The sequence below is a fragment of the Mesocricetus auratus genome, unplaced genomic scaffold, assembly GCF_017639785.1.
Source record: "Mesocricetus auratus isolate SY011 unplaced genomic scaffold, BCM_Maur_2.0 Super-Scaffold_100004, whole genome shotgun sequence".
In the NCBI taxonomy this organism is placed as follows: domain Eukaryota; kingdom Metazoa; phylum Chordata; class Mammalia; order Rodentia; family Cricetidae; genus Mesocricetus; species Mesocricetus auratus.
This window is the reverse complement of record NW_024429189.1, coordinates 74,453,534-74,469,712: the sequence shown is the minus strand read 5'-3', so window position 1 is coordinate 74,469,712 and position 16,179 is coordinate 74,453,534. Positions and strand designations below refer to the sequence as shown.

Here is a 16,179-nt window from a genome sequence, read left to right as displayed (position 1 = left end):
AAATTCCACTCTCTGGTTAGGTGAAAACACATCTTACATGCATTTTCTTTCTATTAAAGTGCTTCTGAATGACCCACACAGAACATTCAGGCATTCATTACTTTCAATCTATTTCAGAAAGCGTAAATAAATACATGTCCTTCCATCTCTAATTTCTAATATTAAGAAAACCATCTACATCATTTCCTCCTTCACAATTTATCAACAATCAAGTAAACTGTTTGTCTGAAAAGCTTCAAACATTAATGGTGTGCTGGCTAATTTAGGACAACATATATTTTCAAGTCAACAGATAACTGCAGATGCTTTCACAAAATTATGTAGTATAGAAAAAGTCTTAGTCTCAAGGAGTTGCATTTAATACACAGCATGTCATATTTTGAAGGCACCAGGAAAAGTTGCTGCTTCCTAAAGTAAAGCCAAGAAATCCCAGGAAATTGAAATTTTTAAAATTAGAGGTATTTCTTTAAAAAATGGCTAGAAAGTGAAAAACTTCCAATTTTAAAGAGAATTCAGGATGTATTTGTTTCTAATAGCTTTAATGAAGCAAAATTGAACCAATGTGTTACATGGCCAAGCAATACACTTGGATTTATTTATTTATATATTTATTTATTTATTTTCCTTTCCATTCGCTGACCTGACTAAGTGTTTTGGCTTTGAAGTACTAGCAACTTCAATTAAAGATAACGTTTATTTGGCTTGAATGAAGAGTCAAACCAGGGACTCTACTGTAAGTTCTGAGATACTCAGAAAACAAACAAGGTAGCCCTTAAGGCACACTTCACAGAAGAGTAGGCTGTTCTCAAAGTAGTGAGAGCAGGAGAGACCCAAAGATGCTATCTCAACTGCATCTCAACATTGGAATCCTTACTCCCAAGAAAGAAGGTCTAGACATGGTATGACTTAAATTGAGGTTTAAAAGGGAAGCTGTCACGAGGTTGCTTTAAGAAGGAACTTCATTAGGAGACAAATAGACACCACCATACTCAGCCATGACCAAGTCTACAGTAGTAGAGCATTAGAAATGATGGCTACTAAGTATAGCATGAAGGGGTTCCTGAAGAGACAGACCCTTTCACTCCAGAGAACAAAAGGAGTTTTCAGTGTGATCAGGAAGTTTGGTTCACACTATGTGACTTAATTAGGTTAAAGTTCTTTCACAAGGGGCACTAGACAAGTACTACAAGCTTACCCTATAGCTATAACCTGCAAAGTCACAGCATAGCATTCTGTCTTATCAGCTATCTGTTTCAAAAACAGACTGCAGGGATGGGGGCATGGCCTGCTTAATGGAAGAGAGAGAGGTATATAGAGTTTCTTTAAGCTAACAAGACAGCGTCTTGAAGACAAATAAAAATCCAAGCAAATGCCAACTATATTTCATCAATGAAGACAACAGTCCCACAGAAACATTAGAGTTGACCTCACATTCTCTCACTTGGCCAAATGCATAATACAATTCCATTTTCTTACCTAGTAGCAATTAGCCAGCCCCCCCAAAAAAAGACAAACAAAAGTAACTTTTTGCATTTAAGAAGCACATCTGTGCCCTTATTCAGGTCAGAATTTGTGAAAGCTTTATCAGTTATATCTTCAAAAGAAAATATTTTTATGATAACAAAAATGATGATCTCAGAAATGCTACTGCAGATTTTTTTCATTATATTTACTGTTTTCAGATGTTTCTGATTTGCATTGTCTTATTTCACTTCTGTACATCTCTTTATCTGTCTACCTGTGTGTGTGTGTCTGTGTGTGTGTGTGTGTGTGTGTGTGTGTATCATCATTACCATCATAATTACCATCACCACCACCACCACCACCATCTCTGTCCCTTTACTTCTTTCTCATTATAATGTTGAGAGATGAAGGCAGGTGGCTCCGTGAGTTTGAGGGCAGCCTGATCTACAAAGGAAGCTCCAGCAGAGCCAGGGTTATACAGAGAAACCCTGTCTCAAAAAAAGGGGGAGGAGGGAAAGAAGGTAATTCTATGAAAGAAATACTTTCCAAACAATTATTATTTGAAAACATTGACTATTATTAGAGCTTTAACATCACCCCCATAAAAGTAAGCTATGTCAGCTTGAATTAAAACTATTAATATGCAGGAACTTATGCTGTAGATTAGGCTGGCCTTGAACTCATAGAGATCTGTCTGCCTCTGCCTCATGAGTTTTGGGATTAAAGGCATGGGCCACCACCTCCTGGCAGGATTTTTTTTAATGTTATTTCTGTGTAACAGCCTGGCAGTTCAAGCTCCAGTAAGAAACTAGACCTTGCCACATATGTAGGTAGCTTCTGAGAGAAGATGGCAATGGAACAATAGGCAAAAAAACTGATTTTTTACAAAAATGAATCTTTCCATATCTAAAAAATTCATTTACCAATATGTGACTTTCTGAAGATTTAGTACATCTTGCATAGCCAGCCTGCACTTAAGAAAGATCCACAGGAAAAAAAAATAACTACTGAATGAGAAATCTGCACATAGTTTTTTCTTCTAGCTTTAGTCTGAGTAAAATACCAATAAACATTATGAGAATTATTTTTCCTTTTGATAATACTATACAGTAGAATAAATCTGAAAATCTTCATAATAGAACACTTCATTGACTTTGTTTGAGCTTCACAGTCAGGGTTGAAGTCAGCCACAAAGGGACCAACCTAAAAATAGACTGAGTGAGAGGACTACAGCTTGCCTGCTGTCGGCGCCTCACGTTAGCCCTGAGTGAAAAAATTCAGGTGCTGCCTCTTTGAGTATAAACATCTCCCCTTAAGCAAACCAATGTAGCAGTCAGCCGAGTTTCAGTCACTTAACAATAACAAAAGAGGCATTTAAAAAGTTGGCAAATTAACATTATATCTAGGAATCAAAATGAGACTGATGTATTAGATATGTTTATGAAGCAAAAGACAATAAACTCCCCTTAGTTGTGACTCAATACCTCACAACAACTATATCAGAATAGATTTTATTGTTATTATTATTACGCTTCCTGGTTGTTCCACGCCAGCATTGTTTCTACACAGCACTAAAGAATCTAAGTGAAAAATAAGGAGAAAAAAATCTAATCATCCAGATGTTTCAAAAATCCCACATGTTCAGTAATAGACAGAAAAGAGCTAGCATAACAAGACAGAAGAGACCCACAATGCAGGTGACAGTAGGAGCTCTCTGGATGTGCACTGCTATGGCCCTGATTTATAAAATAGCAAGATATCTACTTAAATCACACACAAATAGTTCCTGATAAGAAATATGTATAGAGAATGGCAATTGTCCTTCAGATTGTAGGCTCAGGTAGAAGAAATGGCATGTGACCAGAGGTAGGGTCCTGGAAGGATGGGGGAGCCAACCATTTTCTCTGTCTGTCTCTTAGACCTTAAAATATGCTTAGTAATTAGGTGAAAATTTGAAAAGCAAACAAAAACGACATCTCTGTATTGTTTACTTTTTCTTTAGACATACATTAGAATTTTGCACCATTACTCATTACCAAACCCCTCCAGTGAAGCAACAAAACGTTTTAAAGTCAGATGGCTTTTGTTTTAATCGCTTGCAAACATTGCAATGCAACTACGGCTTTTTGAAACTGAAATAAGAGGGGAAAATACTTCCAGAATGTGATTGCCAACATGTTTTAGCAGTGAAGGTAGGATTTACCTCCTGTGACACCAGACTAATCTCTGAGAGTGACACCATAGGGGTACAAGGAGGAAATGGCAGTTCCTGAAGAGAACTGCTCCCATCTAAAGATTCCTCTCAATCTCTTGAGAGAGTAAAAATAGGCTGGCATCACAAGATGACTCACACCTTGAGATACTGTATGGTGCTTCATGCTTATCTATCAAATCTAACCCTTTCTCTCTCACACTGGCTGGAAGCCTGTGAAATATGTGGAATCTGGTAGTAAAATGACACCTCTTCTCTGTGTGGATGAAAAGTAGTCACTGCAACAGCTAAACCAGCAAGGAGCATATGACAGCAAACTTCTAATTAGGTTGCACAACTTTTATGATTTCTCCATTACTCCAAGTATTGCACACAAGAAATAACTGGCATAAACATATAATACAAATCTGCGTTAGTGATGTTCATTCCCAGGGCTTCTGTAGATTTCTTAGCTCAATTTCAATGTATGACCAGTGACCAAGTGTCAGTCATTTAAAGACGTGAGAATCCCCTTCTCAGAAGGAAACAGTGAGTTTTAACCTTATTTTGCAGCAGCAGGTGTAGCCTTTTGTATGTAAGTGTTCTGGGAGATCGGATCTAGGAGACGAATACACTCTTCTGGGTAGCTTGAGCTATATATATATATATATATATATATATATATATATATATATATATAATTAGCATTATAAAATGCAGTTGTTTTTAGACTGATCTAGTTAATCCTTCCAACAAATTGATAACTTCATTTAGGCATCACTCCTTGCTTCTTGACCACCTGCCTTAAACTCCACCTGTCTCTCAGTTGGCTCTGGTCCTAGATCCTGATTCTATTCTGCAAGAAACTCGTCAAGAACTTTGAGGTCACTTAAAGATACTTGGAGAAAGTACCCTAATTTTCCACCAGTATCTGTTGACTGTGTTACAGAGAACAGGCACATCTTGTGTTGTATTTTTATAGTTACTGAAGTCAGCTTAAAAACAGACCAAAAACAAATGCTGCAAAAGAAGATATCAATAATTCCAGGCCAGCCTCCAAAGCCACAGAGAAACCCTGTCTCATAAAACCAAAAAAAAAATCAAATACACCTGTCACCATCCAGTCAATGCATAAGTGCCTTTTACTATGCTAGAAAGCCAAAATGTTTATATGAAACCTACCAATTTAAATATAATATTAAAAGTCAAGGAAGAGGACACAAAAAATACAAAGGGATTGCATCATACCATCAGGAAGAATGAATAAATAAGTCACCATTTCTAGGCTAATCTCTTTCCAAATCAATAGTTCTGATTATATATTGCAACCTCACATACATTAATTTCCTAAAATAGTTGTCTAGGGATATGCCTGCAGTTAATAAGATAATATGAGGTTTGGAATGTCTAACTCCTCTTTTCTCAAATCTCATTCTATTAGTAAGAAAATTAACCTAAAATTGAAAACTTCTGGGAGAAGGACAGCTAGTTTACTCAAGGGCTGCTCTGAGCAGGTCAAACACATTCCAGTGAAGGACACACACCCAAGGATAGATAGACAGCACTAATGGGCTTGACATTTTTAAATGTAGGCACAAAATTGGATAGGTATGGAATGAGAGATAGAGCTGGGAGGAGATGGGAGAGGGGGCGATTATGATCAAAATACAATGTATGAAATTCTCAATAATCAATAAAAGTTTTTAAATAGATATCAACTTATTTAATTTTACTTCAACCAGAAACAGCTAATAAGTAAATAAATTTTAAACCAAAGGTATTCCCTAGGGAGTCTATAACCTCTTCACAGGCATTGGACATCAGTCCAAAGAGACTCATTAATTATTTCCTGATCTCCCTGGTAGCAACTGAAAGCCTCATTTGGATCATGATCCCTACCATTGAGAAGGGAAAGAAAGACTCACTCAGGTGCTATCAACGCCATGAGTGTTCTTTGGGGAAATCACCAATCCATTCAAGTACAAGCTTATTCAGTCTAAAAATAGAGCAGCATGCATCTTCCAAGTTAGCTAATATAGTTCTTATCATGACTGAGTGGGGATTCAGATAATTATCACCTGGAGTTATGAGAGAGCCTGTATTCTCCAACTATTTCATGTGAATGCCTTCACAGACTAAGAGACATTAAAAATGTAAAACATTTTAACATTATAGATAAGCTTGGGACAATTGAGGAGACGTATCAAGCAACAATTATAAGAAAAACACATAAAGATAATAACTTTAGGTAAGTCTGTTTCTAGACAATGCTAGGTAGATCCACAGTTCCTTTCCAGGTGCATCTTTTATAGAGTGAAAATAATATGCCTAAAAATAAACATTTTGCAATGTCTCATAAAGAAAAGAATTATGCTTTCCTCCTGAGATAGACACACCATGTCCCTGTATCCCTGGGACTCCTCTAATGTCATTGAAGGCCTAAGACACAAAATCCAACCTAAAGTTTAAAGAAATGTTTTTCAATCCTCAAATATCATCACTTCTACAGAATGCATATTTTCCTAGTAGTGGAAAATTTCACCTTTCACTTTAGACTGTCTTTTTTGCAATATCTCAGACTACTCATTAGCTTATACCTAGTTTGTCCTAACAAAAGAAGAATAAGAAATGCATAATACATATAACATAAATGGATGATATGGTAATGTGATTCTTCCAAAATAAATAAAACTATTTGGTTCGGCTCTAGTTGATATGCACAAACTCTGTTTATGTAACTGCGTTTGTAAGTAATGAACTTCCAATAACCAGTAACTTAATAAGCTATGGACCCCCAATAACCAGTAACTTAGTAAGTTATGGATCCCCAGTAACCAGTAACTTAATAAGCTATCGACCCCCTAATAACCAGTAACTTAAGAAGCTGTGGACAAACTATCTTTACTCTCTTGGTACATGGAAAATTGAAAAGAATCAAGCACAGTTCTTCATAATATTAATGTCTAGAAGAAGAGAAACCATCCCCTGTACTTACTGGGTTTTCCTAGAATAACACTGAGAGTACTTCTAAGGTGGGTTAACATGTCATCTGATATTTCACAGAAGCTATTACCCTGTATATTTGATCCATGGCTCATTTCTGTTTTACACCATCGACAGCATTCCCTCTTCATTATCTATGAAAACCACAGGAACTATGACAAAATTGTCATGTGTATTTAATATTTAACCCTGATTAATTTCCTGCACTGGCTCACCAGAGTTAACTACACAGTTAGGGCTTGCTTATTTTCTGATTTATGGTGTGCTATTTTTTTTCTTTACACGGTGTTTGTTTTTGTTTTTGCTTTGTTTTGTTTTCTTGAGTCAAGGTGTTGATAAGTATTCCTGAAACCACTCATGTAGCCCTAACTTGTCCTGAGCTGGTGACCTTCCTGACTCGGGTTCTCAAGTACTGGGATTAAGAGTATGAGGTAAAAGGAGTGCCACATGTATAATCTGCATACTCTGTTAATGTACCCTTTTATGGCTCTGTATTTTCCAAACTGTTTATGTATCAATAGAAAATGGAATTCAGAGGCTGGATAAAGGTAGTCCCAATAGACCACTCCCAGGTCAGAAAGCAAGAGTTAATTAACTTTCTGGATCAATTATCAAAGTCACATAGATGCTGGTGACCTCTATATGAATTTACATTTCAAAACACCAGTGACAGCAAATGGATACAAACTAGAACTTAGGTCAGCCATACTGTGGCTCATTATTGGAGAACATGATTTGCAGAATGATAAGACATCATAAGGAACACTGAATTGTCCTTATAAATCCACACTGATCTTGAAATCTGAATGAAGAAAGCTTGACTCTGCTTAGGGCCTCAGCTGATAAACATGCTATGCTCCTCAAAGCTACCAAGTCATAACTGGGGGTTAATCTTTCTGCCTCTCCCCCAAAATGATCATATTTTCTGAACTTCAAATTGGGCCAGATGGCTTGATACATATTAGCATACTTTTATGAAGAAGACACTGTGAGAAATCAAGACTGCTATGGAAACAGACAAAGAAGCCAGAAATAAAATTCCTATCACAGTACTAATCTTAATTTACTTTTTAGAAGCACATATTCCCATTTATTGAAAAATTAGCTTTGGTTTCTTCAATCTTGAACAACAACAAAAAAAACTCCATCAACCTTCATTCAAATAAGAATTCAGATTCCCATATTAGAAAGCAAGATTGTGGTCTAACCTAGGGAAGCTACATGGGTTTGGAAAATTCAATACTTAGAATCAAGTTTCTTTCAGCAGGAAAACCAAGAGGTACCTTTTGTCCATATCAAATGTCCCTTGCAGAATTCAGAATGACTTTTGGGTCAAGAAGATATCCTGGAACAGGCCCTTTTGCCACTGAATGACAGCCCATAACCATTCTAAACTGTATCAATAAAAAAAAAAGACACAAAATATCCATTACACTCTGAATGGTGCACATGAGCCCATCACCACAGGAATACTTTTAAAAATGTAAACAAAATTTCCATGTATATTTCCACTCTACTTCGTAATAGCACAAATATGACAGATGCACCAGTGCCCTGAAAATTAGCAATGGACAACCCCATTTCTAAGTCGGCTGAAAAACAGGATACTCTGTTATTATTTATGTCAGATGAAAATCATTTCCCATTGATTATCAATGACTTTTTATGAACAAGGACAATACATATGTTAACCCTGTGTGTTTTCCTTAGCTATATCTTATTCATAGTTTGCGTTCTACTTAAACATATTCATGCTTAATGGAAAGGGTTTTTCATTTTGTTTTACAAAGTTTCAACGATTCTATGTGAGACAAACTTGACAAGAAATGGAAAAAAGTGCTCGTAAAGTACTACATATGTCTAAGCATAAAGTGAGTTTCCACAGGTCAGAACACTGTGACAACACTGTTCTTCGATAAAGCAAAAAAATAAAAATATTTACTTACCAACCTTCACTTGTATGTATTCAACTGGAGACAAAGGAGGTATATTTCACTAATTGAATCCCTTCCCTTTATAAGATTGTAGAATAAAGAGCTTAAAAATACATCCTATTCACTCAGTTGAGTTTATATTTTAAAATTTTCCAACTCCTGCTTTTTCATTTAATGCTACAATGATTAGAAAATGACTATGAATATTATACGGTTGTTACTTAAAGAAAACACCTAACCTTTACAGACGGTGCTATCATCTCAATGGGGTATTTAGTTAAATCAAAATAGTCTTATCAACTTCTTGGTAGATTTAGGTACTAAAAGAGACCAAATAAAAATGTACCAACATTACAATTTTTATTTTTAAAAGGAAGAAACAAGGAAGCCTAAGAATCAAATGGCACAGTCTGTCCACAGTTCTCATCAGTCGTCACTCCTCTGGCACTCTCTCCTTTCACAGAAACGAAAAGAGTATCTATCCTTCCTTTCTTCCCCACAACCATTACACATCACTGCCTCCTTTTCAAGACATTATAAGAAATAGCTGTGTCCACCTGTGAAATAATCCTGATTAAGATGACATTCAGACACTCTGATCTAGATATTGTCATCTGAAAAGGACCTCTGATCCCAAGCATCTTCATCTTGAATGGCATCACTTCTTTTTTCTTCCCTGTAGGGTCAACCTGTACATATTTCAAACCTGTATGGTGGCATCTAAGAAAATACAGTTTCCAAAGTCAGTTTACACAGCAGCATTTTTCTGGGTAGGAAATCATCACAAAGGTTCTAAAGCACTTTGCATAGCTTGAACTTGAAAATCATGTCAATTTACAGCTTAACTGAATAGCTGACTTCCACTTGAAGATGTACTACATGTAGGAATCCCCACCCTCAAGGCACAGGGGCCTAAAAGCTTTCCTCTCAAGGTAAAATTGATCCATGCACCTTAAGATGAATGCACGGAGGAAAACAGACTTTGAATGATGATCTAATACTTGGTTTGAGAGCACATGACTGGCAGTTCAATCAGTTTCCAAAAACAAACAAACAAACCTCTCTGTGAAATAAAGGAAGCTTCCAGGTTTCTTAATTATCTGTAGCTTACAAAGTCTCAGAATTATCATTAAATACATTTCCTGTTTGTCACGGATAAAGCATTACTGTTATTCCTACAAAATACTCAATGGATGCTCTATGCTAGAGAAACATTAAATGCTTAGAAAACATAGCTAGCACTTGCATTGAACTCAATATTTCAGAGTTTCTAAGCTTCCTTTGCTTTCCCAAATTCTATGATTTAACATGCTTTTCTACTCATTAAAAAATGATGTATAGACATATTTAAGTGATTTTGTAAAGGGATTATGACCATGCCTGTCAAAGGCTCATTACATTTTGCTCTAATACAATGTATTAGAATCAGAATGTCATTTCTGAAATCCTGATCACAAATGCCTCCACTGCTTGCTGTCTTTCCTTCTCCTCCAGGAATTCCAGAAAAACGCTTCCCTATGAGTACAGACCAAACACAGGAAGAGAGGAATTGATAGACTAGAATTCTTTTCACTTCAAATACCATTAAAGGAGAGGCAGAATGTATCCAATGACTTCCTGGGCCAAAAGTATTTGAGAAAACCAAAGATGAGGATGGTGTAGGGTGTTTCTTTTGTTGTTTATTTTTGGTTTCTGGGGGTTTGTTCAAACTTGTCAAGTTTTTTGCAGAATGAAATAGTGGGCACAGGATTTTCCCATAATTTTCAGGGCAACTCTTTGTAAAGAAGACTGTGTTTTGTTATATATATATATATATATATATATATATATATATATATATATATATGGGAGTAAGGCTTCTTATGTGTTTATACCCAGTATTCTGAGCTGTCTTTCATTGTGATGCAGTGGTGCAAGGCTCATCATTTGGTGCTCCAGCAAATTCAAGAATACCTGTTGTAAGTTAAATGGAAGTGTAGTACTCTGAAACCCCATGTGATAGACGTGGTATTGATTACAGTAGTGATGAGAAAACCTAATGTTCTGAAAACATTCCTCTCTAGCTCAGTGTTAGCAGAATGCTTTAGTGTTTAAGGTGAACCCCCACATTTTGTGGTTTTCATTTTTGTGGGGGTTTTTGGCTTTTTGTGGCTACACACATACACACATACACAAAATGAACATAGATCTATCATTTTGTTGCATATTTAATAAAAAGATCTTAAGCCATAATTGTTGTAGCTGCTGGGTGCCTTATTTCTTCAAGAATTCTTTCTGTGCATGCAATAACTTTGGTTAAATTATTGTGGAATTAAAAGGCATAAGAGTATTTAAAATAGTATAGTTTCTGAAGCATCATTGTAACAAACCAATTTCAAAAGATTCAGTTGTGGAATTTACTTCATAGTCCCTTTGTAGATCAGTTGCTCAGATTTTAAAACAGGAATCATGTGCTGTCATCTGTGTGGTCATTAGTCTCACAAAAAGAAAAGAATGATAAAATAAGACTAAGAAATCATTCTTCCAATGATTGTCATTGAACTGATTGGTACATTAGTAAACATTCACAGTATGAAGTCTCTCTCAGTCTTCAGCATAGAAAGTAGTGCAAAAGAAAAAAATTCCAGTCTTAAGACCTGTGAACAAAACTTGTTACATTTCCTCCAGAATGTTAGGCATTTGCTATTATACCTCCCCAAAATTAATAATAAAATATAATCAATTTCTAAAGGCCCCTGCAGCCTTTTCAAAAGTTAATTTCCAGTTAAAAATAAACTTTAATTAAATCCAAGATTAAATTGTGACCTATATTCTATTAAATAATTTACTTTCTCTTTTTTCTACACAATAATTCTTACAATTTCTAAAAAAACAACTACAGAATCAAAAGACATAGATGTTATTAAAACACTGATAAAAGACTGCTCAAATTCATTAGTTCTTACATAGTAAATACTTCAGAATGCCAACTTTTCCCATCACAGCACAATTCCCAACAGTGTTGACAATTTACTTCCGTACCCCTGTGCACACACACTCACACACACTCTCTCTCTCTCACATACACACACACACTCTCTCTCTCCTCAGGACCATCTTTATTATTAATATTTTTCTCATTATGTGCAAAATTCTTTCATTCTATTAAAAAATATAAAGATAGATCTGCTCTATTTAAACCTCCCTCTTCTCCAAGATGTATCATTTATTTGATATGCAATACAAGTTTAGTCACAATTATGCCATGTATTACCATTAAACAGCGTACTACTGTATGCAGTGCAATCATTTGCATATTTCATTTTCATAACTGCACTCTCTATGCATAAATATATTTGGAGATGGGGGGCAGTGGCGGGTGGAAAAAACACTTCACACATCAGTCTCCACGGCCTTTGCATTAGAACAGTTGTTTTTATCTGTCTCGCTATCATCCCCCTTTCCCTGACACTTCTCTTCCCTTGCACATAAAGATTCCTTGACCCCTTCTTCCATCTCTAGATACTCTGACTTGTCCCCCAGGGATGAAGAAGTTGAACTGCGAAATTTCTTGAGCAAATTAGAAGGGAGGTATGGGCAACTGACTGCATTTTGTGTCAGCTGGGTCTGTTCCTCATTTTCAGTCTCTCTGTGGTAGAAATAGTTAAAGTTAGACACAATCACCGGCACAGGCAAAGCAATGGTTAAGACACCCGCAATGGCACACAAGGACCCCACAATCTTTCCTCCCACTGTAATGGGCTTCATGTCCCCGTAGCCCACAGTTGTCATGGTTACTACAGCCCACCAAAATGCATCTGGGATGCTTTGGAAATGGGTCGTGGGTTCATCTGCCTCTGCAAAATACACAGCACTGGAAAAGAGAATGACCCCGATGAAGAGGAAGAAGATAAGAAGGCCCAGTTCCCGCATGCTGGCTCTGAGGGTGTGGCCCAGGATCTGCAGGCCTTTGGAATGTCTGGAGAGTTTGAAGATCCGGAATACTCGGACCAGACGAATGATCCTGAGGATGGCAAAGGACATGGCCTGCTGCTGCTGGCCATTGCCACCTCCTTGCTGCTGGGCCAGATCAGTACCCAGAGTGATGAAGTAAGGCAAAATGGAGACGATATCAATGATGTTCATGATGTTTTTGAAGAAGAGAGCTTGGCTGGGACAAGCAAAGCATCGAACCACGAACTCAAAGGAAAACCACACAATACACACTGTCTCCACGATGAAGAAAGGGTCATTGAATATTGTGTGCCCTGAGTTCTCCAGGTGGGGTACCGATGTGTCATTCAACAACCTGCTGTGCCCACCTGCACTCAGGGCCATGATGAGATCTCTATCATCTCGGAATTCTGGCAAGGTTTCCAGGCAAAAGATGACAATGGAGATTAAGATGACCAGGACAGATACAATGGCTATGCCCCTGGCAGGACTAGAACTCTCCGGATATTCAAAGAGAAGCCAAATCTGTTTTTTAAATTCGTTCTCTGGCAAAGCCCTGTCCTCCTCTTCTCTCACAAAGCCCTCATCCTCCCGGAACTTGAGCAGGGCTTCCTCTCCCAACTGATAGAACTTCACCTCCTCAGTGAAGATATCAAAGGGCACATTGACTGGCCTCTTCAGGCGGCCTCCTGACTGGTAATAATATAAAATGGCATCAAAGCTGGGGCGGTTCCTATCAAAAAAATACTCATTGCGCAAAGGGTCAAAGTACTGAGTCCTCTTCTCAGGGTCTCCCAACAGAGTTTCTGGAAACTGGGCCAAAGTTTTCATTTGGGTTTCAAAGCGTAGACCAGACACATTTATCACCACACGTTCACAGCAGTCACTGTAGCGAACTGAACTGTAGCCACCACCACCCCCATCATCCTGTGGCAGCAGATCTGTATACGAACATCCATCCCCATGGTCATCTTCACTATAGTAAAACCTTCCCTCCTCTTCCTCCTCATCCTCCTCCTCCTCGTCTTCCTCTTCCTCGCTCAGCTCCCTCAGGATCTTCTCTTCAGAGCCACTGGGCATCAGGTCTGAGCAATGAGGAAAACTGCTCTGCCGATGGTGGAGTTTCTTTTTTTCAGTTCGCTGACGCCTCCTCCTCCTACTACCTCGGCTACCTTGAGGATCATGGGATGAGTAGGCCCCACGCGTCTGGTGGTGATGGTGGGGACCTCCACCAGAACCCCCAGTGCCTTCGACAGCAGCGGTGGCAGCTGCCACAGCAGCAGCTGCAGCTGCCCTGGAGTGAGCAAGTCTCTCCCGCTCTCGGGCCCGGGCCTGGGCTGCATAACCATAAGGCATATGACTGTTGCACCCTGAGCTCTCTGCACTCACCATTGCAACCTCCATGGTGGTTTGGGGAAATGGCTGGTTCCAGTTGTAAGAGAAGAAGAAAGAAAAATAGGGCAGTTTATTTTCTTACCAAATTAAGGTAAGTTTGGAAGCCTTAAGCAGATTGCCTGGAAGACTTGGGATATTTTCAGTCCAACTTTGCATTTTCTGTTTTTAAATCAGTACACCCCATGCTCCCTCTTCTCAGAGATTCAGCGTTGCTTTCCAGAGCTTGGCTAGTCTAGACAACAGCCTAGTGCTCCTCAAACATAAGTCATGAAATGTTGCGGTCTCCCAAACACCTACGTGTCTTGGGGTAGATGTTCAAATCTGGAAGTATGTCTGGGATGCGGTGGGTGATGACGCTGCAAGACTCAAAGGCAGCAAGTATCTGACAGCCAGAAGTTGTGCCTAGAAAATGAAATATAATTTTCTGCATGGAAATTGTCCAAAGCCCAGTCCATCCAATTTAAATAAAATGCAAATAAGTCTTTAGTCTTAGCACTTGCCTTCTAGTGATGGCTTGACCCATGTTAAAATGTGCCTTAGAATATGTCCAACCATTGCTGCTCAGTATATGAGGAAGACTTCCCAGGCTCTCTCTAAGATCATCAAAGGCTTCATCGACCCACAGACAACACCATGTGGTAGATAGAGGCAGAGACCTTGGAAGGCAGACAGGGTAGAAGATGAGGTTCCAGCAGAGGCAAACCCAACTCTGAGGTCTCCATAGAAATCAGGAAATGAAGAGCATCCTTTGGCTAACTCATTCAGAAGAAGCACTTCACCTGAGGAGGGATGGGAAACAAGCATAGAAGAAAAATAAAAAGAAGCAAAGCATAAAGAGCAAACAGCCCTTCACTCCACACACACCGCTTCTCTTGTCCTCAGGCAAATCGAGAGACACATACCAGGAGACCATAACTTCTCAAGAGCACAGGGAAGGCTGCTCTAAAATCTCTCCCACTCAACATCCATCTTGCTTTCTTCTTTGGTTATTAGTTCAGCTCCGTCTATATTTTTTGTGGCAACTCATTTATTTTACTTCTGTCCATTCTCAACCCACATTGGATCTTGCTTTCCTCTGCCCCTTCACCAATGCCAGGTTTCAGTTCTCACTAGCATCCTCTTCGTTCCACAGCAGCAATGCTGTGACGTTACATCTGTTTTCATTATTCATTTATCTCAAGGAATGAATTCTCTTTCAATTCTTTCACTCATAAAATGTTGCTGAATTAAGCACCCTTCCATTTTCTTTTTCTGTCTTTACTCAGGATTAAAGAAGTGAGAAGAAAAGAACAGTTTTCTTCAGTTTAGACTCAAACTACTTGAATGAACATCAGTCACCTCGTCCTTAAAGCATAAACAACAGAATCCATTCCCTCCATTCCACCTTTGTAAGTACCAACTGAAATCATGGATGCTATCAGGATAGCACACTGTATTGCACATAATGAATGGCAATGAATATGACAGTTATGGATAACGCAGCATTAAACTACGTTGTCGATTATCCACCCTCTCCCAAAAATCACATTCTTTACCACTGTCTGAAGTGGGGAAGGACGGAACTTGAGCACATCCAAGGTACTACGACACTCACCAATGCCTGTGAGAATGTGCATCTCACATTCTATGAGTCCATGAAACATGCCCTGTTGTTTGTTTCTGCACTCCAGCTTCCTGAACACTCCCTACCACCCACAACCTAGAAGCACATCCCAGTTCCCACATCGCTTAGTAACTATCCCCTCTCCTTGAAACCTCCGTGTTCACCTGCTGTACTCTTCTGAAACACATGAATCATGCCCTTGGAGTGCACACTTTACCCCCATCTAATCTAATCCTGATCTATTATTCTCCAATTCACCCCACAATTTTTTGGCAGACCTCAATCTGTCCTACCATCATCTCCTGGCCCTCATTTCTTACTTTTCTCTCCTAAACCCATTGGATTCATCTCCTCAGTCAGGACTTTGGAAATCTTCTGCCCCTAACTCCAGTCTCTTCCTGCTTCTTCTGAGAGAATTTGTAAGAATACAGAAAATAACCCAAATAATGGGAAAGGATGGTAACAGGTAGAATTCAGGGTATCCTCTACCTTCTATTACCAGGAACACTTGGGCAGCATGAGAGCAATGGCTTTCTGAAGCCATTAACAGGATCCCTACCCTTGAACACCTGCTGCTCTTTGCTGTTGGTGTCAGTTCCATAACTTAAATGACAATCAGGGAAATGGCAAACAGGGGGCATCTCACATGCATACAT

The 16,179-nt window shown here is 38.5% G+C and overlaps 1 protein-coding gene across 2 annotated transcripts in view; it reads right to left on the bottom strand.

Annotated features, from left to right (window-relative positions):
* The window catches only part of Kcna4 (potassium voltage-gated channel subfamily A member 4), a 37,062-nt gene that overhangs the window by 18,885 nt on the left and 1,998 nt on the right, over nt 1-16,179 (bottom strand). For both annotated transcript variants that reach the window (XM_005064813.4, XM_040745988.1), the window contains exon 2: nt 7,942-14,699. In XM_005064813.4, the coding sequence (XP_005064870.1) occupies nt 11,965-13,929 (1,965 nt within the window). In that variant the 5' untranslated portion in view covers nt 13,930-14,699 and the 3' untranslated portion in view covers nt 7,942-11,964. The remainder of the gene's footprint in view (nt 1-7,941; nt 14,700-16,179) is intronic.